The sequence below is a fragment of the Eriocheir sinensis genome, chromosome 31, assembly GCF_024679095.1.
Source record: "Eriocheir sinensis breed Jianghai 21 chromosome 31, ASM2467909v1, whole genome shotgun sequence".
Lineage (NCBI taxonomy): Eukaryota > Metazoa > Arthropoda > Malacostraca > Decapoda > Varunidae > Eriocheir > Eriocheir sinensis.
In genome coordinates this window covers 3333019-3358768 of record NC_066539.1, presented here as the reverse complement: position 1 = coordinate 3358768, position 25750 = coordinate 3333019, and the positions used below count along the sequence as shown (strand labels likewise).

The following is a 25750-nucleotide window of genomic DNA, read 5'->3' as shown; positions in this document are numbered from 1 at the left end:
AGGAAGGGAGAGAGGAAGGGGAGATGTTTTGGAGGGAGAGAGGAAGGGGAGATGTTTTGGAGGAAGGAGAGAGGAAGGGGAGATGTTTTGGAGGAAGGAGAGAGGAAGAGATGTTTTGGAGGAAGGAGAGAGGAAGGGAGATGTTTTGGAGGAAGGAGAGGAAGGGGAGATGTTTTGGAGGAAGGGAGAGAGGAAGGGGAGATGTTTTGGAGGAAGGGAGAGAGGAAGGGGAGATGTTTTGGAGGAAGGGAGAGAGGAAGGGGAGATGTTTTGGAGGAAGGGAGATGCTTTGGAGGAAGGGAGAGAGGAAGGGGAGATGATTTGGAGGAAGGGAGAGAGGAAGGGGAGATGTTTTGGAGGAAGGGAGAGAGGAAGGGGAGATGTTTTGGAGGAAGGGAGAGAGGAAGGGGAGAGGTTTTGGAGGAAGGAGAGAGGAAGGGAGATGTTTGGAGGAAGGAGAGGAAGGAGATGTTTTGGAGGAAGGGAGAGAGGAAGGGGAGATGTTTTGGAGGAAGGGAGAGAGGAAGGGGAGATGTTTTGGAGGAAGGGAGAGAGGAAGGGGGGATGTTTTGGAGGAAGAGAGAGAGGAAGGGGAGATGTTTTGGAGGAAGGGGAAATGTTTTGGAGGAAGGGAGAGAGGGGAAAAGAACTGAGAGGCGGGTGGGTGGGTGGGTAAGATATCAGTAAGCACCCCACGTCTCCTATCCATTAACCCCCCCCCGGCTCCTTCCTCTCCTGCATGGCCCCGTTCCTTCCTCCTTTCTATTACCCTCCTCCAGTCCCTTTCGTTTTCTTGTGTACCTTTTTATTTCCTCTCTCTTGTTCCCGTTGGGTAAACAAAAAACAGGCGCGTTTACTTGGAACAGGAAAACTTTTTATAGGATGGAGAAAGTAAAGGAGGTGAGAGGTTTGCAGAGAAGTTTACAGAAATGCAGGGAAATAGTGTGTGTGTGTGTGTGTGGGGGAGAGAGAGAGAGAGAGAGAGAGAGAGAGAGAGAGAGAGAGAGAGAGAGAGAGAGAGAGAGAGAGAGAGAGAGAGAGAGAGAGAGAGAGATGTGGGAAATATAACTTCATAATCACACAAATCAGGTCATTCTTCTCTTACACGATAATATGTTTAAAATGTTCGTCATTGCGTCCAGCCCTCCTCTCGGCGGTGCTCCGGCCACCTTCACTCGTCTTGACACACCTGGCGACACGACGAGGCATAATCATCTGTGCCACATTAGCCTTGCCTCGCGCCCTGCCGGACAATGCAATTAGCTGAACAGCCCTTCCCCACGCGACACACAACACGGCCGCCAGAAAGCACGAAATAAACACGTCACGAGCCGAGTTCTTGACATGATTACCTAAAAGTCATCAGATAAGTGAAGCAGCGTGCCCGCCCAGGGAGAAACCTTGGGCCGGAGTGACGGTTGTGTGGCGGCGCGGCGGGGAAACTGCAACGCGGCCCAGGCAGGGTCAGGCCTGGTGGCCCTTGGTGACGGGCGGTGAACCTTAGTCTCCCCTCCACCACGCCTGCGGCAGGTGCACTCAAGTCCATGAATGAATATTAAATGAAAATTACCGACAATGCTTGGACCGTGGGTGAACGCGTACCTCTGAATAGAGAATTAGAGGCCTCGGACCTTGAGCGCCCCGGCAATGGCCGCAGGAGGCAGCGCGAGCATGGCCGGGCTGAGGCCACAGTAAATATTCTTTACATTGTCATACCTTCCGGTGCGTGACTGGCTCCCCGCCGACCGCCAAGGTTGGACTGCGGAATGTTCATAGCAAACCAAAATATTCAGTACAAATATATCTTTCCCTTCCCGCACCGCTGCTTCCTTGCCCTGCACTCCCAAGGCCCTCCGTGCGTTCCCCACGGCGCCTCACCATCCATGTCCCGCCCATACCTGAGAACGCCAACTCACCTGCATGTCGCCCGGTGACGGGGGAGGAGGATGACGACGATGACGACGAGAGTTGTGTAGAGTTCTGGGACACCTCGTTGCCCCTGCTCCAGGCCGCCAGCCGCCCGCCCAACGCCCGCAGCGCCACGCCCATCCTCTTGGCCACGCCCGTCGAGGCCTCCCGGCCCCCTGAGACGCCAAGAGGCGAGGGAGGGTTGGAGGCCACGTGCCCACCCGAACTACCTCCGGAGTCACTTTCAAAAGGGTGGTGGTGGACCGTTCTGGGCGAGGAGCGGCCGCCGTCAGAAGAGGGTTGGGCGGCCAGCAGGGTGTGGGCCAGAATGGCGTGGGTGCCGTGGACGGGGCAGGTCGGAGAGATGTTGGCAGGGAGAGGGTTTGGGGGCGGGTGGCCAGACCCCTGACTATGGGTGCGGGTTAAGACGGCCCGCGCTATTCCAGCTGACTCCGGTGCACTCTGAGGCCGCTGGGTCGCGTTGCACAGCGCCGCTAGCTGGTCCAGGGCGGAGGAGAGGCGGGTGAGGTCACCGGCCCACCTCGTGTCAGCGCCCTCTGTGTTCCGTCTGGTGAGCATGGGTCGAGGCTCCTGCCGCTCAGTCCCCGCCCACACGTCCTCAAACCCTTCATCTTCTTCCTCCTCGAAACTACCAAAGTTTTCCTTCCCAGAGGCCGGCTGACTCCTGGCCCGCTGCGGACGAGCGTGACGCCCCGACAGTCTTTTCAGGGCCCGGGGGGACCTTGCGACCGAGGCAGGATTCTGTGATCCCTGCGAGGCTGGCGGCTGCAGGGAGCCAAGGGGCCCGTTGAGGCGAGACTGGAACACCCCCCTTAGGCTGCGGGTGGCGATGAGGCGGGGGTGAGCTGGGGCGGGGTTGACCGGGCCACGGAGGGGAGCCAGGGGGTCTGAAAGGAGGTCGAGGTGGCTGCGGATCTTGGGGGGCTGCAGGTTGAGCGCCCGCAGCGTCTCAGAGTGGGCGGCTACACTTCCCTCGTCCTTCATTACGCGATATTTTTTTCCTATAGGCGTCTAAACTACACTTACAGATGTATGCCTTAAGTTACTTCTAATATGTACACTGTCAAGTTTTCTACTCTCAGGAGGGCGTGGCTGGTCACACGTCACTACACTACTTCAGACAAAGCAGTGTGACAGCCTCGCTCACACGCTTCACGTTCACGATGGAATTCCTTAGTCAGTGGTTTTCTGAGTACACCGGGGATCCAGTACGGGTGCCAAGTGCTCAAGGTGCAGCAGCAGAGCCTTCGCTGGGTGCCACGGTCTGTCTCTGGCTGAGCGAGGACAGGCGGCAGCGGCGGTGAAGCTGTAAGGGAGCGAGTCCTGCGCTACGACCCTGAGCGAGCACACTTGCGCACCACTGCGACAGGATGCGCATTCACAGGCCCGCTCGCTACCTACACACACTCACTGAGTACCTCTGTGTCCCGGGAACAATGGAAGTGAATACACAATACACAAGAAACAGGAGCACAACCCTTACACAGCACCACGTACAGGTTATAGAGCTTAAAATTGTTATCACTGGAAATAAATTCACATTCCCTCTAAAAAAGGAGAAAAACGGTAATCTTTGTGTAACGTAATACACTCGCAGGAACGTGACATAAATAAAGGCATCGTGGGAACCCTCTCGCACAGCCACAGGAAGCACGAAGCAATTTCACAGGTAAAGTTGATAACACGTGTCGCTCAGACCCGCCGAGTTCAAGAGGCAAACCGGCGCGGGAGGGGACGCCCGCCCCGTCACCCTCGTCACTGTCATTACTGCCTCACCCGAAACGACGGAGCGTCCCGCTCCAGTGCCTTTCCGCCTTCCCCGCGACCCCCGAGGCACAGCGCTGCGGGGCCGACAGAGGCGCCCCGACACTCACGGTGACGGAGCTGCCGCGGTCACACCAGACAGGGCACAGAAAGGGTGTTGCAACGAGTGACGGGCGGGTCTGGGGGAAATGAGTGCATGAGTTGCTTCTCCAGTGTCACGGTAACGACGCAATGATTAGGTTAAATGTAATTAACCTTCCACTCATATTCACCTCTAATATTTCGGGGTCAAAAGTGTTCTGACTGAGGGACAATATTCTTACGAGCACTTAGGAGAGACGGCGAGGTGCTGCTAAGGCCACGACACAAGAGCCCAGAACACGCGACACGGGGGTCACCAACACTGTCTTAACGAGGAGGTCTATGTACCAAGCACGCCTTCCCACTACCGTTGTGTGGCCTCTTGCACCTCGACTCACACACACACACACACACACACACACACACACACACACACACACACACACACCTGCAGCACCAGCCGGAGCACTGACAGACTTTCCCCTTCGGCACAAAACACTCCCACAGAGACAATATTTACCACCTAATTCAGACGGGCGGTGAGGCGGGACGGAGCAGCAGCAGACCGATTGTTGAAACCTCCCCCTCCCCCTCCCCCTCCTCCTCCTCCTCCTAGATCCACACTTTCACGAGCCATCACTCCACGTGTCACTCCCCCTCCCATCCCCTTTTTTAAGTCACTTCTGCGGGCACTCAACACTCCACGACAATGCCTGAGTTTGTTTCCCTCGCGTCGCCTTCCCGAGTGATACAGGGTGAGGCGTCGTGTCCGGAGCCCCCCCCCCTCCCCCCTCCCCCCACCAGCCTGTTTCCTCCCCTGACGGAGTGACTGCATGTTTGTTACAGTCTGTGCTTGCTTGAGGCTGATTCATGGGCTTCATTTCCTCTTCTCTCTCTCTCTCACTCACTCACACACACACACACACACACACACACACACACACACACACACACACACACCTATAATTCAGGCTCGGACGGAAATCCCTTGTTTATACTCCTCGCTACCACTACCGTATATAGCACACACACACACACACACACACACACACACACACACTAACAAAGGGCTGGGGGAGGAGGAGGGAGGGCCAGACAGAACATGACAAACTGGGCCACGTCAGGCAGGCGCGACACCCAGCGGTTGAAACGACGTGTAAGCAAATTAGCAGAGTGCCCCTTCCATCCCCTCGCCAAACATGGGGCCGCGACCCTGCTAGACACGCTGACGGCGCCGCGGGAGGGACAGACGGAGGGGCTAAAGAGGGCAGTAAGTGACGTCAGGAGCAGGAGGTCAAAGAGGAAAAGGAAGAGGAGAGGAGAGGGAGGTCGCGCGCTATATAGTTGCGGGAGTACGAGGAGGAGGAGAGAGCAAAGAATAGGAAAATCGTCGAAATAGGAGAAGGATCAGGAGCAGAAGTATTAGTGAAAGTAGTAGTGTGAGAATGAGAGGATCGAGGAGGGGGAGAAAGAGGATTAGGAGGAGGAGGAGGCACAGAAGAATGAGGAGGTGAAAGCAGGAATGTGAGATAGAGAGAAACGAGCAGGAGGTGGAGGGGGCAGAGAGAGAGAAAAAAAAGAGGGTCAGAAAGCGGAGGGAGACGAGGGCGAGGATACAAGATGAGGCACAAGACGAGGAACAATACCAGCGCTGTCATCATCATCGTCATCATCATCAGTACCATCATCATCAGCAGCCACAAGATTAAAGTCAACAGTCATTCGGAAGGATAAAGGATCAAAAAGCGAGGAACCTCCATCCATTCCCCTTCCTCCCTCCAGCCCCTTGCTCTACTATTCTCACTCTCCTACCACCTGCCTCCTACCCCTGTCTGCTCTCCCCCTGCTTGCTTTCCGCTGCCCTCTCTCCCTCCTTTCACCCCTGTCTACCTCACTCTGTTTACCTTCCGCTGCTTTTTTTCCCTCTATTTCCTCTCTATTCTTTGGTCCCCCTGCTTTCTTCCCCCTATCTGCTTCCCTCTGATTCTCTCCCACTGTCTGCTCCCTCTCCGTATTCCTCCTGCTGTCTGCTCCCCTTTCTTCCTCCTCCCGCTGTCTGCTATCCCTGCTTCTCCCCACTGTCTATTCTCCCTGCCTGCTCCCTTCAGCCTCTACCCCACCACCAGAAGCTTCCTCCCCACTATACGGTTCCCCTGCTTCATCCCCCCCCCCCCTGCCTCCTTCCCCCACTGTTTACTCCACTGCTTCCTCCTCCCTGCCTGCTCCCCCTGCCTGGCTCCCTTCAACCTCCGCCGCCCCGCCACGACCAGCCACGCAGCCTCTCGGGAGTGACTAGACTGTTTACATTGAGTCTATTCAGTTCGCTGCAGCTACATTTTGCAAGCACTGCCGATGGAGGGAGCGACCGGGGGGGGAGCTGAAGAGATGGAGGGTGAGTACAGTGTGGAATATAGAGATCAAAGGGGGTATAGAGGAAAGCTGGGAGGGAGGAAATGGTAAAAGAAAAGAAGATACTGAGTAGATTGAGAGAGGAAACGGGGAGGGAGGGATAAAGGTAGGGAGGAGGGGAAGAGGGAGAAAGGGAGGGAGGATATTTAAGTATAAAATAAAGTAAACAAGAGTATGGAGAGGCTGAGAGAGTAGAAACGGGGAGAGAGTGAGAGGGAGAGGGAGGGAGAAATGGAAGAAAGGAAGGGAGGAGGAAATGGTAGTAAAGAAGGTCAATATAACTAGGCTGAAGATGACAGAGTAAAAAACGGAGATAAGAGAGGGAGGGAAAATGGGAGGGAGGGAGAAATGGAGGGAGGGAGAAAGGTAGGGAGGGAGAAATGGAGGGAGGGAGAAAGGGAGAGGTGGAGGAAATGGTAGTAGAAGATAAATATGAATATGCTGGGGATGACTTGGGAGTAGAAACGGAGCGGGAGTGAGATAGAGGGGGGAGGGAGGGAGGGATGTGGAGGAGGGAGGGAGGTTTGAATGGAAAGCTAAGTGGGGGGAGGAGGAGGAGGATGGAAAAGATGAGTGGATGAATATGGATATGCTGAGGATGACAGGGAGTAGAAACGGAGCGGGAGTGAGATAGGGGAGGATGGAGCGATGGAAGTGGAGGAGGGAGTGAGATTTGAGTGGAAAGCTAAGTGGGGGGGTTGAGAGGAGGATGGAAAAGAAGAGTGGATGGTGCGAGGGAACTTTCTAGCCGCCGCCATCAAGTGAAAGTCCCAAGTGCGGACCCTTAAGATTAATTTTCACTGACCATCGGAGTTACTACACGGCGGAGGTGGCGGCGGCGGCGCTCACCTGACTGGCTGGCACGAATGATTCAAGTATATGTTCAAGGCTATACAGATGCGGGAGTAAGGAGGAAGAGAGAGCATAGAATAGGAGTATCGTCGCAATAGGAGAGGGACCAAGAGCAGAAGTATTAGTGAAAGCAGAAGTGTGGGAAAGATTCAGGTTTAGGTTCAAGGCTATACAGATGCGGGAGTAAGGAGGAAGAGAGAGCACAGGATAAGAGTATCGTTGAAATAGGAGAGGGACCAAGAGCAGGAGTATTAGTGAAAGCAGAAGTGTGGGAAAGAGAGGAGAGTGGAGTGATGTTGTTCCTTTTTTCTATCATTTATTCTTTATCACGCCTCTTTATCACTCCTCGACCACTTCTGCCATTCTTTATAATATATGAGCGACTTTTCCTTATTTTTTTTTCCTTTTTTTTTTTTTTTTTTTTTTTTTGGCTCCTGTAACATCCCCTTTACCGTGAAGAAATACTTAGTCGATTATTATTCTCTTGGGCAGTTGCAAGTTCATATAATAATAATAATAATAATAATAATAATAATAATAATAATAATAATAATAATAATAATAATAATAATGTAAAAATCTGGGTTACTACATATTACTAACATTACTAATCCTCCTCGGTCTCTCCCTCCCCGCCTCCTCCGCCATTCTTTCCTTATCTCCCCTCTCCGTTCTTCCTTTTTTCCCCTTCTATATTCCTTGTCCTCCCTTCCCCCGGAGCTACAACGCCCCATACACCCAACGGGAAAGAAAAAAAAAGTAATTCTCTCTCTCTCTCTCTCTCTCTCTCTCTCTCTCTCTCTCTCTCTCTCTCTCTCTCTCTCTCTCTCTCTCTCTTCCCCAGGACTTCGATGCTTTAAAATCCTTGGTAGGGGAAGGAAGGAGGGGGTTGGGGGAGGGGGGAGATGAGGAGGAGGAGGAGGAGGAGGAGGAGGAGGAGGAGGGGGGAATGGCACTATATATAGCAGACTCCACCAGCTGTCCGCGAGGGGAGAGTGAGGAGAAAGTGGAGGAGGAGGAGGAGGAAAAGGGTGAGAGGGAGAGTAAAAAAAGAAAGCGCGAGGGGAAACTAATGAAAAAATTAATTATTATCCTACATCAAACAACGCTAAAGCCTTTTTATAATTAGACAACGAAGGGGAACGTGAATTTTCAGCGCTTTCTCCTCCTCACACACACACACACACACACACGAGGCGCCATTAAGTAACACGATACACGAACTCTCCTTATCAAGTCCCATTAGAAACTACAAACACTATTACACTTGGAAATCGACAGCAAGTGAAATCTGGCACATAAAAAAACACCTCCCAGCACCTCTCTTGTTTGCTTCTTCTATCCGGTAACATCCTGCGACACCCGAATATATCCTCACTTTTGTGTATAACAGATTTCTTTTTTACTTCAAGTTTCCAATCACGTAAACAGGAGGAGGAGGTAGACATGATTAAGAAGAAGGAGGTAGTGAAGATTGGGAAGGAGGAGGAGAGAGTAGAGAAGGAGATTAAGAAAGAGGAGATGGTAGATAAAATTGAAAAATAGAACGCAGGAAAGAAAATTAAGGAGGAGAAGAAGGTAGAGAAAATTGAAATGGAGGAGAAGGTAGAGGAGATTGAAAAGGAGGAGAAAGTAGAGAAGGAGATTAAGAAAGAGGAGAAGGTAGATAAGATTGAAAAAGAGACGGTAGGAAAGAAATTAAGGAGAAGGAGAAGGTAGAGAAGATTGAAAAGGAGGAGGAGAAGATAGAGAAGACTGAGAACGATGAAGACTGAGGAGATGGAAGAGGTAAAGAACGAGGAAGATCAAGGAGAAAAGGACGAGGAATTTAAATGAACCGGACAATCAACCACCAAGTAAATCAGTTAATCAATTATTCAGCTAATCAGGGACCCCGCCAGTCGGTCGCATGTCAGTCAGCCATCCAGTCAATCATCCAACCCCCCCCCCTTCGCACACCAAGCCAGTTCAGTCAAGCAGCTATCAGTTAGTCAGTAAGCCATTCACTCTACAACTACCCTCCCTACCCTCCCTTCACAGCCAGTCGTATCAGTCAGTCAGTCAGTCAGTCAGTCAGCCATTCTACCACCCACCCCCTCCCCACCCAGCCAGTCTCACCAGTCAGTCAACCGTCCAGTCATCCAATCAGCCACGCACCCTACCACCCACCTCTTCCACCCCAGCCAGTCAGTTAGCCACTCAGCCAGCCAGTCCTCCCCCAGTCAGTTTTAGCCAGAATCCCGAAGTCCTGCCCCGACATGAACCTTTAAGAGGCTCAAGCATTTGCGACGCTAAGTAAAAGCCAAGTTCCTGGACTGGTAAATATTTCGAGAAGTTTTGCAGGAAAAGTTTAAACAGCGTCCGCTTCGGTACATGACCCTACTCTACGTGGCTCTTATCCTTGCCCTGTTCTTCCTTCCTTCTCCTACCAATCCTCCCTTCCCCCTGCACCCCTCTTCTCCTTGCCCTGTTCTTCCTTCCTTCTCCTTCCCATCCTCCCTTAACCCTGCACCCCTCTTCTCCTTGCCCTGTTCTTCCTTCCTTCTCCTTCCCATCCGCCCTTCCCCCTGCACCCCTTTCCTCCTTTCCTTGTCCTCCCTTCCCTCTCCTTCCCATTCTCCCTTCCCCCTTCACCCCTCTCCTACTTTCCTTGTCCTCCCTTCCCTCTCCTTCCCATTCCCTCTTCCCCCTCCACCCCTCTTCTCCTTTCCTTGTCCTCCCTTCCCTCTCCTTCCCATTCTCCCTTCCCCCTACACCCCTCTTCTCCTTTCTCTGTTCTTCTTTCCTTATCCTTACTATTCTCCCTTCCCCCTGCACCCCTTTCCTCCTTTCCTTGTCCACCCTTCCCTCTCCTTCCCATTCTCCCTTCCCCCTGCACCCCTCTTCTCCTTTCCCAGTTCTTCCTTACTTCTCCTTACTATTCTCCCTTCCCCCTGCACCCCTCTTCTGCTCTCCCTGTCCTATCTTCCCTTTCCTTCCCATTTTCCCTTCCCCCTCAACCCCTCTTCTACTTCCTTGTCCTCCCTTCTCCTTCTCCTTCACCTTCACCTCTCTTTTCCTTCCCCTATTCTCCCTTCCTTCTCCTTCCTTGTCCTCCCTTCTCCTTCTCCTTTACCTTCACCTCTCTTTTCCTTCCCCTATTCTCCCTTCCTTCTCCTTCCTTGTCCTCCCTTCTCCTTCACCTCTCTTTTCCTCCCCTTATTCTCCCTTCCTTCTCCTTCCCATTCTCCCTCCCCCCTTCACCCCTCTTCCATTTTCCTTGTCTTCCCTTCCCCCTCCACTTCTCTTCTCCTTTCCCTGTTCTCCCTTCCTTCTCCTTCCCATTCTCCCTTTTCCTCCTTTTCCTGGGCTGTTCCCTTCTCCTATAATTCCTCCCCCTTCTGTCTCTCTCCGGCATATGACCACAGATGTTGCGCCGACTAAACCAAACTTTACTTTTTTTTTCCCCTCCACCCCTTTTCTCCTTTCACTGTTCTCCTCTCTCCTTCCTGTTCTCTTTCTCCCTCCACCCCTCTTCCCGTCCCCTTGTTCTCCCTCCCTTCTTACTATTCTCTCTCCCTCTTCCTTCCTTGCCCCGCCTAAAACTCTCTCTAACCCGGACGCTGCTGTTCCTGCTTCACTGTGGGGCTCGTGGAGTCTGCTTGCTCGTATGTCTCTCCGTGAGTTTTATGTTCGGTACGTGCCAGCGAGGCGGTCCTGAACTCAGCGAACCAGCCAACTACCCAGCCACCCAACCAGCCTCCCTCCTTACCCAGCCAAACAACCAGCCTCCCTCCCTACCCAGCCAGCCAGCCATCCCCTTACCCAGCCAGCCAGCCATCCCCTTACCCAGCCAAACAACCAGCCTCCCTCCCTACCCAGCCAAACAACCAGCCTCCCTCCCTACCCAGCCAAACAACCAGCCTCCCTCCCTACCCAGCCAACCAGCAAGCCACCAACCCGCCAGTCCACCCAGCTCCTCTCCCCGCGTCGCCTCACTGAAGTAAAAAGTAAGCCCATGCCTATTTCTACTGGCTGAATGGTGTTATTTTACTTACTCGGTGTGTGTGTGTGTGTGTGTTGCCTGCCCCCTTTATGCTATCTGACAAGTGTTAAACGAAAAACGAAAAAATACAACTCCAGAAGGATAAAGTGCAAGAAAGCAAGCGAGAAAGCAAACACACATGCAAGCAAGAACACGATAGCGCACACACACACACACACACACACACACACACACACACACACACACACACCACAAAACCAGGTAAGGCGAAACGTGTTATGGGGGAAAAGCAACAAGGCGGAGAATTTCACGACTCGCCACTTGCATGAAGGAAAAAAAATCATGAAAGGAGTAAAAGTGGCGAAAGCTGAGGCTGCAGACGAGGAATTTAGAGGCTCGGTGTGTTGTCTCCCTTTTAGCCTGGCACACAGTTCGAGCCCCGTGTTAACCAAGGAGGCCATAGCGTGATGTTAAGCCTATATTCATTAACTGCCCAGGAGAGGGTTAGATCTCAAGGCAAAGATTACATCAGATCCCCTTAATTTATAGGTTGACTTTTAATGGAATGTTGATGATGGAGATAATATAAGTAGTAGTAGTAGTAGCAGTAGTAGTAGTAGTAGTAGTAGTAGTAGTAGTAGTGGTGGTGGTAGTAGTAGTAGTAGTAGTAGTAGTAGTAGTAGTAGTAGTAGTAGTAGTAGTAGTAGTAGTAGCAATCAAAACAAGGACGAAAAACAACAATAAAAAGAGAAATCACCGATGCCAACAAAGAGCATCAATACAGTGTTGGTAGTGAAAGCTGAATACTGTAACCCCGCACCAAGGCCACGCAACACACTTCTCGGGCCGCCGCAACACACCAGCACAACACAACGCACCAACGGGAGACTCGGCGCGCGTGAGCCTGAAGGTCGCGGGATGCAGGTTGAGGGAAGGTGAGGGAGGGCGAGGGAGGGGGAGGGAGGGCAAGCAGGGCGCCTCAATTAGACCAGAATAATTACACCACTCACGAAGAACACTGCTACTACTACTACTACTACTACTACTACTACTACTACTACTACTACCATCATACCCACTACCATTACAACAACCATCATCATCAGGTTACTATTCTCTTTTTCTCCCTCGTCTCAATATCTATCCATCCCTTTCTGTTCTCTCTTTTTCTCTCATCTCTTTCTTCTTCCCTTCACCCCTCTCAACCCTCTCTCCCTCTCGCTCCCTCATGTATTTCTCCCTCACCATCATCACCATCATCACCACCACAACCTTCACCTCCTGGTACAAGCAAATCGAGGTGAAGTGAGGCAAGAATCATCAGCACCAAACCGAAGTAGGTGACGCAACCCTTCCTGCTTCACCGATTAACTGATGAACTGCCTGACTAACGGACTAACGGACTGAGACTGACTGACTAACCGGCTGACTGGGAGACTAAATGAGTGACTGAAAGATCAAAATAAAGAAAGAGAAAAAAGAGTGAATGAGTGAATGAATGAATAACTAGACACCATTGAAAGAAAGGTAAAAAGACTGAAGATATGAAAGAATGAATGAAAAAATGAATAATAAGACAAGATTAAGAGAAACCAAAAAAGTGACTGAATGAAAGAATGGATGAATAACTAGACACCACTGAAAGAAAGGTAAAAAGACTGAAGATATGAAAGAATGAATGAAAAAAATGGAAAATAGGAGTAAGTTAAGAATAGATGAATAATAAGACAAGATTAAAAGAAAGCAAAAAAGTGATTGAATGAAAGAATGGATGAATAACTAGACACAATTGAGAGGAAAAACAACAACTAGTGGATAAAAAATACTTGAATGATTGGTTATAAAAGTTTAGATCGTAGTGGGTTTTTTTCCACACTCCCTAAAACCAGTAATATTGAAAGATGACAGACTCGCGAAGGCACTCAATCAATTCTTCAGTCTCTCTAATTACAACCTACTGCATCGTCAGACTGAAGAGGAATTTCTGTACCTACGTAACAGTGACCAAAAATGTTACCGGGAATGTTTTTTTTTTTTTTAAGACGTTTGTGTACGTCAGCCAAGTGAAGTAGTTACGTCACATAAAAATGATTGAAAGGCACGGAAATTCTCTGGGCGGTCAAGCCATTTCGTACCCAAAGACGCTGTGAGTGAGGCCTGTTGATAAGGGAACGACACACACATACATACACACACACAAAAAAAATCTCTCTCTCTCTCTCTCTCTCTCTCTCTCTCTCTCTCTCTCTCTCTCTCTCTCTCTCTCTCTCTCTCACACACACACTCACACACACTCACACTCCCACATTGCGCAACACACATTCCGTTCTCTACGTCTCCGCGATAAAAATGTTCACAATATTATCGAGTGACGTTATTGTTCATTTATTGGCTCACAGCTTTTTTTTTTTTTTTTTTTTTTTCCCTTGCGTCACAAGCATTGCGATACCTCTACCTAACTCATGACCAAACCTTTCTCGACATGACCACGAGCGATGATGCTTGCTTAAGACGCTGTGATGGAAGACACATAAAATTCAAGGTAGTACTACATAAGCAAGCCAAAGGAATTATTAAACACACTAAGTTCGAAGTTATGCTTTTACTTAAGACGGTAACTTCTCGATAACTTAAGAGGAACCTAGGTGAGAGATAGATAGATAGATAGATAGATAGATAGATAGAAGGCTGGATGGATGGATGGATGGATGGAGAGAGAGAGAGAGAGACTAACAGGTATTACATTGTTTTTACAGTAAGGGAACCCAATGCGACTTTCCTCTTACGTCAGGTTAGTATTCTCTCTCTCTCTCTCTCTCTCTCTCTCTCTCTCTCTCTCTCTCTCTCTCTCTTTCTTCCTCATTTTCTCTCCTTCCCTCTCCGTTTGTTCCATTTACTCCCTATCCTACGCCTTTCCCATTATTTTCTCTCCATTTCGTTCCCTTATATCTTTCTCCTTCTCATTCACTCTCTCCCTTCTCCTCCTTTCCTTCCATATACTCGTTTCTATCCCTTTCCTTTCCTCTTTCCTCCCCTTCTACCTTTCTCTCTCTCCTCTTCTTTTTCTAGCATATTCTTTCTATCCCTCCCCTTTCCCCTTATCTTTCCTGCATTTTCTTTCCTTATACCTTTCTTCATCTTTCTCTTTCTTTCCTTCCAAGTACACCTTTATTTCTCCTTTCCTCTCCCTTTTCTTCCCTTCTACTCCTTTTCCCTCACCTTTTCTCTTTTCCCTTCACTCCAATTCACTTATCCTGTCCTCTCCCTCTCTTCCTGTCCTCTCTATCACTCCCTGTCTTTCCCTCGCGTTAGACGGACACAGAGAGCCCCGTAGTTAATTTGAGTCTTGTCCCTGCAAATCGTGTTAGGGCGATGATCAAGTCAGTGTCTTCCCGGCCGTGTGCTGAATGCTAACAGATCGCTCCAAATGGCCAGTCGGGTGTAGGGGAACGAGGGAATTTTATCTTTCCGAGTGGCGCTCAGAGTATGTGGGGTTGAGATGGAGGAGGCTGGGAAAGGGTGAAGTGAGGGAGAGAGGAGGAGGTGGTGGAGATGAAGGTGAAGGTGGTGGCGGTGGAGACAAGGGAGTGAAGGGAAAAAGAGAATAATAGATGGAGAGGAAGATAGCATGAGTGACGAAAGGAAGAAGTGATGTAAAAATGAGACACGCAAGAAAAAAAAAGGAAAAGTGAAAAAAAAAAAAAATTGAGGAGAAAGAAGAGAGAGATGGAGTGAAGGGCAAAAGAAGAGAATATGGAAAGATCTCATGAGTGACGAAAGGAAGAAGACAGTGAGGAAAGAAGTGACTCATGTAAGAATTGAGACACGCAAGAAGAAAAGAAAAAAGGAAAAGTGGAAAAATAAATTGCGGAAAATGAAGAGAGAAAGAGTTAGAGAGAAAGAGATATCATGAGTGACGAAAGGAAGAAAAGAGGGAAGAAAGAATGAAGAAGCGAGTTGCGTAAGAACGAGAGATGAAAGACAGAAGAAAAAAAAGTGAGAGGAATATTAGATTGGGAAAAAAAAGAGAGAAAGAGTTATAGAGAGAAAGAAATCATAAGTGACGAAGACAAGAACAGAGAGGAAAGAGTAAGTGAGTTAAGTAAGAATGAAACACACGAAGAAGAAAAAAACGGGAAAGAGGAAAAATAAAATAGAAAAAAAACGAAGAGAGAGAGTGAGAGAGGAGAGCGAGATGAATACAAGATGAGAGCAGGGAACGACAAAAAGAGTGAGGGAAAGGAAGAAAAGTGAGGAATGAAAGAAATAAGTGATGTAAGAGGGAGAGAGACCCAAGAAGAAAGAAAAAGATAGAAAAAAGAAAGTGTCGAGAAGGAAGAGAGAGTGTGAGGAAGGAGAGCAGTGAATAAGGGAAGACTTGACAGGAAGAGAGTGTGAAGGGGAATACAAAATGAGGGAAGAAGAGGATTAAGGAGAGTGCATGTAAGAGGAAGACTGTAAGGTAAGGTAAGGTAAGGTAAGGTAAGGTAGGAAAGGTAAAGTAAGGAAAGGAAAGGAAAGGAAAGGAAAGGTACGGTAAGGTAAGGTAAGGTAAGGTAAGGTAAGGTAAGGTGAGAGTGAAGAAGGAGAGCAAGGCAAGGAGGGTATTGTGTTTGTGTGTGTGTGTGTGTGTGTGTGTGTGTGTGTGTGTGTGTGTGTGTGTGTGTGTGTGTGTTGAGAGGGGGGGGGGGGGGGATTGGAGGAAGGACACGCAGTAGGTTATGACGCCACCCAATGATACACAAGCAGCATCCAACACCCACACGCCTAACACCCACACATCCACCCCACCCACACCCACACACCGCCCAAACACATACTACCAACATTATCCACATCCTCCCACCCCCAACCACCACCCATACCATCAGGACCCTCTTCCCACATCCTCCCGCAATATCCTAGCATCCTACACTCACAGCCTTCAACATCTTTCCCATACAAGCTACCTTATTCTTCCTTCATCCACTTAGCATCCACGACCTTCCAGTACAAGCCATCCTTAACCTTCTTCATCCATTCAATATCCATCATTTACATCCTTGCATATCCTCTTATCGTCAACCATACACGGATCCTTCCACAAACACGTATCTTCATCCCCCACATCCTTCTACATCCGACCAGCATCCAACACTCTCCACATTTGCTGTACACACTCCCACACTTCCCATCCTGTTCCACACCTCATTTCCCATCTCCTCATTCAGTCCCACATCTCCCATTTTCTTCCGTTGCTCATCTCTTACCTCCACCCAGTCACTCCCACACCTCCCATTTTCTTCCGTACCTCGCCTGTATTTCCTCTCATTCACATTCACATCACCTAATGTCTGCATTTTATGCGTCCACATCATCCCTTTACCAGAGAGGAGAGGAACACGCGGGAATACAGAGGTCGGGAGGGACGGAGTGAAGCTGGTTTGTATCCTAACACGAGTAACAGGTGGGTTCCTTTCCTTGAACCCCGACAACAACAACAAAGGAAAAAAGAAAAAGGAAAGAAAGAGGAAAATGAGGAAAAAAAAACCCAGCTAGGGGAGACTAAACGCCGTCATTCATAGATAAACTTTGAAACCGCCTTCCTTCGTTTCTGAGCCAATGTTTCTCTGCTGTTTCCCTATTTCATCTACGTTTCTGAGCCAATGTTTCTCTACTGTTACCCTCATCTTCGTTTCTAAGCCAATGTTTCTCTACTGTTACCCTCATCTTCGTTTCTAGGCCAATGTTTCTCTACTGTTACCCTCATCTTTGTTTCTGAGTCAATGTTTCTCTCCTGTTACCCTGTTTCATCTACGTCTCTAAGCCAATGCGTCTCTCCTACTCCGCTGTTTCATCTTATCTTCCTAAACCAGACCTCCTCAAACTCCCTATCTCCATCATACCTAACTTACCTATCCCACCCATTTTCTCGTTCTTTCCCCAGGCTTCTCCATCATCCTCCGCACTCTTCCCTTATCCCTACCTACCCTCCCCCCTTCAACCCACAATAAACTCTCTCCGTCTCTCTCTCCCACGTACCCTTCCCGACTTCCCAACCTATCACAATAAAACTTCTTTACCCGAACCTACCTGCAGCTGTACCCCGCACCCTTCTTGCCACCCTTTTATAGCCACACCCTATCAGATACCCTTACACCCTGCCTGACCACTAACGCACCCTGTCAACACCTCCCTCCAACGCCCACACACTTCAACCCCCTACCTCTGCACCTCTGTCAACACCTCCCCCACCCTACCACACTTCACCCACTCACATCCTCACCTTTCTTCCCACTCGCACTCTTAGCTCGAGGGACGAAAGAAGAGGAAGGAGATCCTGGCCCCGGGGAAAACAACACACCTGCAAACTGACTGAGGAAATGAATGCTCCTCTTCCCCCTGGTCAGTGCACGACGTTCCCTGTGGCTTTCGAGTGCACCTGACGCGACCACTTGCTGCAGGGGAGGAGCGAGGGACCGAGGAATGGGTGGCGGGGGGTAAGGAGGGATGGTGGGAAATAACGTGCTGTGGGAAAGGACTGAGAGGAAGGACAAGGGGAAAGAAGAAGCAATGGTGAGATGTAGAAGGGAGATGAGGAGGAGAGGAGGAAAGACGTGGAAAGACAGGATACGGGGAAGAAATGATAAGATGTAGAACGAAAGAGGAAGTGAGGAAAGGAAGAAAGGAAGGGAAAGATGATGAGATATGTGTTGATAGGAGTAAGGAATAGAGGAACGTTGAGGTGGGATAGACCGAAGGAAGGAATGAAGGAAATAAGAAACTCAGGGATGTGATAAAGAAAATGAGGGAGACAGTATGAAGACAAAAACAAGGATAGAAAGAGGAATATACTTAGGAGGGATAAAGAAAATGATGGGGAGATACGAAACTATAAAAATGAACACAAAGCAGAAGAGGAAAAAATATAGAGAAGGAAGCAAGGAGGAAAAAAAAGGTAGAGATGACGTGGCAATGAAGAGGATAGAAAAATATGATAGTTATTAATAAAACTGTGTGTGTGTGTGTGTGTGTGTGTGTGTGTGTGTGTGTGTGTGTGTGTGTGTGTGTGTGTGTGTGTCACAATCCTACATAGAAAATCTATTAAGACAAGCAAGCAAGCAAACAAAACACCAAAAAACATAATGGAAATCAAACCTGTTTAGTCTCGGGCCGAAATCGAGTCAGCCGCCGAATACATTAATACACTAATGAGACCAATTATGGCACCGAAACCACAACAACAACTATCGCCCCGGTTGCCTTTAGGGGAGGAAAAATAATAAAGAGGAAAAAGAGTAAATCGGAGTGTCAATCATACCCCCCCCCAAAAAAAAAAAAACAAGAAAAAAAAACAATAAGACAAAGTATATATATCGAATGTCACTGCGGGTTAAAAGGAACAGAATCACTAAGAAAAATACATATATGACAATAATAACGTGACTCATTTGAACGTAAGATGACGGCGCGGTTCGAGGCTTGCGACACTGCTCTCTTCTGTTCTTATAAGTGAGCTGAGAGGCGTTTGACTTCCTATGTGGATTCATCTCGCTTCGTCTTTTCTTTTGCTTTTTTTCCACGTCTTGCATTTTACTGTGTCACGCGAAGGCCAGTCACGGAAACAGTGTAGATGGATAGATAGATAGATAGATAGATATAGAAAGATAGGCAGATAAATAGATAGAGAAAGAAGAAATAGATAAACACTGACAGAAAGATAGATATATAGACAGATAAAGAAGAAAAAGGTAAAAAGAGGAAATAGATATAGATGGATAAACAGATAGATAGGTAGAGAAGAAATAGATACAGAGAAGGAGGGAGAGTGAAAGGAAAATTGAGGGAGGGAGGTTTGAGGGAGATTAAGGGAGCGAATCATACGTAAAAAAATATAAAAAAATAATAAAACATAACAGAAAACGACCTTAATCACGGAAGAAAACTTACTTAAAAAAAAGAGAGAGGGAGGAAGATTGAAAGTAAGACGAGAAAAAATAAGATTGAGAAAAGAAGGTCCACAAAATATCACGACCACTTCCAGCAGCGTCATGTGGATTAAGTGAAGGCTTGCAGTAATTTTGCCAAACGTATTTTTTTTTTCTTTTTTTCTCTTGCCTTTTCTTTTTTTTTCTTTTATTTCCAGGCCTTCGTAAATGACTTGCCAACCTCCAACAAAAGAACGGACGGTCAAGATTTATATTGTGTTTCCTCTCTAATGTAAGTGTGTGTGTGTGTGTGTGTGTGTGTGTGTGTGTGTGTTAGGGAAAGCAGATGATGGAGCAATTTTCAGAAGCGGTGAGAATGAAAAATAAAAATGATAAACAAGATTAAAATAAACGGCGGAGCAAGCAGCCATGAAGATTGTGGTTTTGGTGGTGGTGGGTGGGGGTGGGTGGGGGTGGGTGGGGGGGGGTTGATGGAACAAAAGAAACCAAATCATTTTACGTGTAACGAAACTTAACAATACAAAAAACATTGAGAATAATAACGAGGAGGAGGAGGAGGAGGAGGAGGAGGAGGAGGAGGAGGAGAAGCAATGCCACAGATGCACACCACCTTTCAACACACACACACACACACACACACACACACACACACACACACACACACTACTGACGTGACTGTTCAAGGATTTCACAAACAGACACACACAGTTAACTCTCTAGGGGGTGGGTGACTGACGTGGCGTGTGTGTGTGTGTGTGTGTGTGTGTGTGTGTGTGTGTGTGTGTGTGTGTGTGTGTGTGTGTGTGTGTGTGTGTGTGTGTGTGTGTGTGTGTGTGTGTGTGTGTGTGTGTGTGTGTTACGGTTCATCCTTTGTTTTATTATTCCCCTCTCTAACAATGCTTTGCTAATGCTTTGAGTGCTGTATTATGTCTGTCTATGTATTATGTCTGTCTAGCTGTCTGTTATTCTGTCTATTTGATTTGCTCAGCCCAGGAAGATAAAGCAGACTGACAAGCAACGGCAAAAGAAAAGAAAAAAAAAAGAGGCGAAAAAGAAGAATTTCCACGACGGGACAGAAAATAACAGGAGAAAATGTGAAGATAAAAAACAATAATGAAAAAAAATAAAAGAATCAAACAAAAAATCAACTTAGGAATGATAAAGGAAAGGAAATAAATATTGACTGAGTAGAAAAAACAGGAAGAAGGAGAGTCCACGGGAAGAGAAAGGAGGGGAAGGGAGACAGGGAGGAGGAGGGGAGGAGTGTGAGAAAGGAAGGGAGCAACGGAGAAAGACGAGAGGAAGGGGAGGAAAAGGGAGGAGAAAAGCGAGAGAGAGACCAGAGAGAGAGAGAGAGATAGAGAGAGAGAGAGAGAGAGAGAGAGAGAGAGAGAGAGAGAGAGAGAGAGAGAGAGAGAGAGAGAGAGAAGCTAAGAAAGGTAGAGTACACTTTTTCTTTCTCTACCCTCCGACTTTGTGGAGATAAAATAACTCACTGAATAAGTAAACAGAAAAGGTTATTGGCCAGTAGAACCCCTCTGTACCGTGCCGCTTCCTCCTCCTCCTCCTCCTCCTCCTCCTCCTCTTCTTCTTCTTCTTCTCTTTTTCCTTCTCCTCTTCCTCCTCCTCCCTATCTCACCTGCCTTCCATAACCACAGGTGTTGAACGTTTACCTTTGGAGTTAAGCTTTTACTCTCTCTCTCTCTCTCTCTCTCACACACACACACACACACACACACACACAGTTAATCACCCCTCATCAGGCCTTTCAATTAGCCACAAGCCGCCATCCATCACCATTACACTGCCGGGAACGCTAAGGAGTGATAACAACACAGCCTCACCACGCCACTCAACGGCCACCCTCACCACCCCTTACGCCTCATACACATAGCCCTAACTGAGGCACACTGAGCCCTACCTAATCTTCTCTAACCTAACCTCAAGTGAATGGCCACCCTCAGCACCTCTTACGCCGCACACATACAGGAGTAACCCTAACGAGACACACTGAGCCCTATCTAATCTTCTCTAACCAAACCTCAAGTGAACGGCCACCCTCAGCACCTCTTACGCCGCACACATACAGGAGTAACCCTAATAAAACACACTGAGCCCAGCCTAATCTTCTTTAACGTAACCTTAACAAAGCTGCCACCAACTACTCTTTTTGCGCCTCACACAGAGTAGTAATAAACCTAACCCAGCAGTGACACGAAGTCCATTTTGACCTAGTTTGACCTTAACTAAAAGACTCCCAAACGCTCTTTTTACACACACATACACATTGGTAACTCTAAAACAAACTGAACTATCATAATCTTGTCTAACTTTTAATAACCTCCCTCCCTCCCTCATCTCGCACCTGAAACACACGGCAATACACCCAAGGGAATCCTAATCCAACCTAACCTCACCCATTCAGAGGAAACTTGACCCAACCTCATCTTGCGTTACGAAACCAAACTGAACCTAACCTAATATTGCCTAAGCCCACCTAACGTCAACAAACCTGTAATCTTGCCTAAACCCACTTATGTCAACAAACCTGCCGCGAAACTAAACTGGACCCACCACACTAAACAAGCTTAACCCAGTCTAACCTCAACTAACTAAACCTAATCTTGCCTAAACTACAACCTCAAGTAACCCCCCCCCCCCACACACACACACACAAACACACACTGCTTTACCTGTATGGATAGCAACACACAGAATGACTATCCACCGTACTCTGAATCTAACGTTGAACATCAGTGAAATAACGAGTGTGGTATCAGCGCTCCGGCATTTCAACCATAATAAAATAACAACACCAAGAGGAGGGAGAATGTGGCTTGCAATTGAGGATATTTAGTGGAAAGTGAACACCGCGCAGTGGGACCTCAAACCACAGACACAATATAAAGATGAAGATTAATGGCTGTTTCCCTCGCCGGCCCCTCCGTGCTAAGGGTCCACTAATGTCCAGGGAAGAAGAGGAAGGGAAAGAGGAAAGAAAAGGGGAAGGGGACGGAATGAATAAGGAGAGGAAGGGAAGGGAAGGTCAAGGCTCTAATGCCATAACGACGTCCGGGAAGAGAGGAAGGGGAAAAGGGAAGACAAGGAAAGGAAGAGGAAGGTAAAAACATTGAATGGAACAGTGACAGAGAACAGTAAGAAAAGGGAAGGAAAGGAAAGGGAAGGGAAGGGAAGGGAAGGGAAGGGAAGGGAAGGGAAGGAAATGGAAGAGACGAAAGACGGAATAATATAGGAAAGGAAGAAGGGAAAGAAGAGGGAATTAATGGAATAAATGAGAAAGAGAAAGGAAGAAAAATAAATATGATAGATGGAAGAAGGGAAGGAAGAGGGAATTAACAGAATGAAAGACGAAGAAAAAAGTAGAGGAATGAAATAAAAGGAAAAGGGGAAAGTAGGGGAAATATGGAAGATAAAGGAAAAGGAAGGAAAATAAAATGGAATGGAAGAGAAGGAATAAGAGAATTAGAATGGAAGACTAGGGGAATAAAGAAAGAATGGAATGGAAGGGCAGAGAGGGCAAGGATGAGGTTCTTCCCATCGCCAGCCTTTGGGAGACGCGCGCCGGGGTGCCGAGAAACGCTTTCCCTTAAGGGGGAGGTAAGTGACGGTTTGTGTAGCCTCCTCTTGCCTTGCCTTGGCCTGTAGTACATACCAAGACCATCTTCCCTCCCTACCCTCTCCCTTCTTCCTTCCTTCCCTACTCTCTCTCTCTTTCTATATCAACCTCCTTCCTTCCTTCCTTAACCCATTCTGTCCTTCCTTCTCTTCCTTCCTTCCTTCATTCCTACCTACCTATCTTTCTTGCTTCCTTCCTTCCTTCATTTATTCCTACCTACCTATATCTATCATACTTTCCTTCCTTTTCCTTTCCTTTCCAATCTTTTTTTGCCCTAAGTTCTTTCCTTCCTCTCCTACCTCTCTTTCTTTCTTCCCTCTCCTTCCTTCATTTCTTTCTTTTCTCCCTTCCTCCTTCACATCCACTATCCCTTTCCCCCTCCTCATCCTTCCCTCTCCCTCTCCCCGTCCTCTCCCGTGCCCATATCATGCCCGTAATGCCCGTCGTGTCCCGCCTCAACCTCTACTCGACCGTCAATGCAGCCTCAAAAAAAAGGTAACCAGACTTTCAACTTTCCTTACGGTATTAACGGAGGGCTTCAGCATGTAAGAGTTTCCCTCCTTCCTTCCTTCACTTGGCTCTGTACCCCATCTTCTCTCTCTCTCTCTCTCTCTTCTGTTCTGTTCTAATGTTATGTTGGGTTATGTTATGCTGGGTTATGTTATGTTGGGCTACGCTAAGTTGGGTTATGTTGGGTAATGTTATGTTGGGTTATGTTGGGGTATGTTGGGTTATGTTGGGTTATGTTATGTTGAGTTATGTTCAGTTATGTTATGATGGGTTATGTTCGGTTATATTATGTTGGGTTATGTTATGTTGGGTTATGTTGGATTATGTTATGTTGAGTTATATTGGGTTATATTGGGTTATGTTATGTTGGGCTATGTTGGGTTATGTTATACTATGTTGGGTTATGCTGAGTTATGTTGGGTGATGTTGGGTTACGTTATATATGGTCTGTTGGGTTATGCTATGTTATGTTGGGTTATGTTGGGTTATGTTATGTTATGTTGGGCTATGTTATGCTATGTTGGGCTATGTTGGGTTATGTTATGTTATGTTATATTATGAACCAACATAACATAACATAGTCCAACATAGCATAACCTAGCCCAACATAGCATAACATAGCCCAACAGAACATAACCCAACAAACCCAACATAACATAGCATAGCATAACTCAACATAACATAAGATAATCAAACATAACATAGCCCAACATAATATAACATAGCCCAACATAGCATAACATAGCCCAACATAACATAGCATAACCCAACATAACGTAACATAGCCCATCATAACATAACATAACCCAACATAACATAGCCCAACATAACATAACCCAACATAACATAACATAGCCCAACATAACATAACCCAACATAGCATAACATAACATAACATAACATAGCATAACATAACCCAACATAGCATAACATAACATAGCCCCACATAACCCAACATATGTGGGGGGGCTCCACTCACACAGCTCTTCTGGACAGAGTGGAGGCTAAGGCTCTTCGTCTCATCAGCTCTCCTCCTCATACTGGTAGTCTTCTACCTCTTAAATTCCGCCGCGATGTTGCCTCTCTTTCTATCTTCTATCGATATTTCCACGCTGACTGCTCTTCTGAACTTGCTAACTGCATGCCTCCCCCCCTCCCGCGGCCCCACATAACCCAACATAGCATAACATAACCCAACATAGCCCAACATAACATATATAACATATGTTGGGTCGAACCCCGTAAAGAGAAAATTAAAGCTACCCGGACCACTTAACATATAAAAGCTACCAGACATCTTTATGGTTATGAATGGAAGCGTTTAGTAGTGTTTTATGACTTTCTCTGACCAGGCTTTTATTATTTTCTATCACAGGGAGCCAAGAATCCCTATGGAGAGTTAAATGGGATCACAAGATTTAAACCTTTTCCTCGTACCTATATAAAAGAAGGGAAGGATTACTTTTTTTTCATGAGTAGAGAATTATACATTTTCATTCATTTTCTTCATTTCCTTCTCTTTCCAGTTGTATACGAAACGACTCTCAAGAGATTACAAACCTCCTCTCCTCTCTATTTTGCACGAGTTTAGTTATACATTATTTTTTTTCACTTAACTGAATTCGTGTTTGTTAAATCCTCCTCTCCTATTTTGCACAAGTTGACATACATTTTTTTTTCTTTCACTTCACTCTATTCGTGCAAATCAAATCCTGCTCTACTTCTATTCAAACCCAAAAATACCCTTTAAACGAATCTAAACCTCTTCCTCATTTTGCACAAGTTGACATACATTTTTTTTTTCACTTCACTCTATTCGTGCAAATCAAATTCTGCTCTACTTTCAATTAAACCCAAAACACCCTTTAAAAGAATCTAAACCTCTTCTCTTCTTCATTTTGCACAAGTTGACATACATTTTTTTTCTTTCACTTCACTGTATTCGTGCAAATCAAATCCTGCTCTACTTCTATTTAAACCCAAAACACCCTTTAAAAGAATCTAAACCTCTTCTCTTCTTCATTTTGCACGAGTTGAGGGTTATACATTTTCACTTCACAGCTTTCGTGCATGTAGACGTACCATCTTCCTCTCCTTCCAAATGAACCCAAAACAGCCCTTAAGAGCATCCAAACCTCTTCTCCTCTCCATCCTGCACGACTTGAGGGTTATTCATTTTCACTTCACTGCTCTCGTGCATGTTCCATCCTCGTCTCTTCCTCCAGTTGGACCCAAAACACCCACTAAGAGATTCCAGACCCAGTTATCTGATTTCCCACTTTCCTTATACACGGAGCCTTCCCGAACCTCCAGGCTGCTGCAAGATGGGATAAGGGACTAGATTTCTCGCCTGAGTTTACCCTTCCTCTCCCTTCAACGCGAGAGACGCCCTGACAAGCCTAGCATAAAAGTTACGAGATTTTCCACTTTCCCTATGCTTGTACCCTCGCCATACCTCGAGGCCGTTGAAGGAATGGATGGGATGGGAAGAGGAAGCACGAAAAAGGAATAAAACAAGAAATGGAAAGGAAAGGGAAAAAACGATAGTAGATGGGATGGGATGGGATAAGGTGGGATGGGATGAGGAAGAAAGAAAAAGGAATAAAACAGAAGGAAAGGAAATAAAAGGATACTAGATGGGATGGGATGGGGTAG

At 47.3% G+C, this 25750-nt stretch overlaps 1 protein-coding gene across 2 annotated transcripts in view; it reads right to left on the bottom strand.

The window, feature by feature from the left end:
- Nucleotides 1–1078: 1078 nt before the first annotated feature.
- The window catches only part of LOC127005804 (uncharacterized), a 26502-nt gene continuing 1830 nt past the window's right edge, over nt 1079–25750 (bottom strand). For both annotated transcript variants that reach the window (XM_050874925.1, XM_050874926.1), the window contains exon 2: nt 1079–3349. In XM_050874925.1, the coding sequence (XP_050730882.1) occupies nt 1771–2913 (1143 nt within the window). In that variant the 5' untranslated portion in view covers nt 2914–3349 and the 3' untranslated portion in view covers nt 1079–1770. The remainder of the gene's footprint in view (nt 3350–25750) is intronic.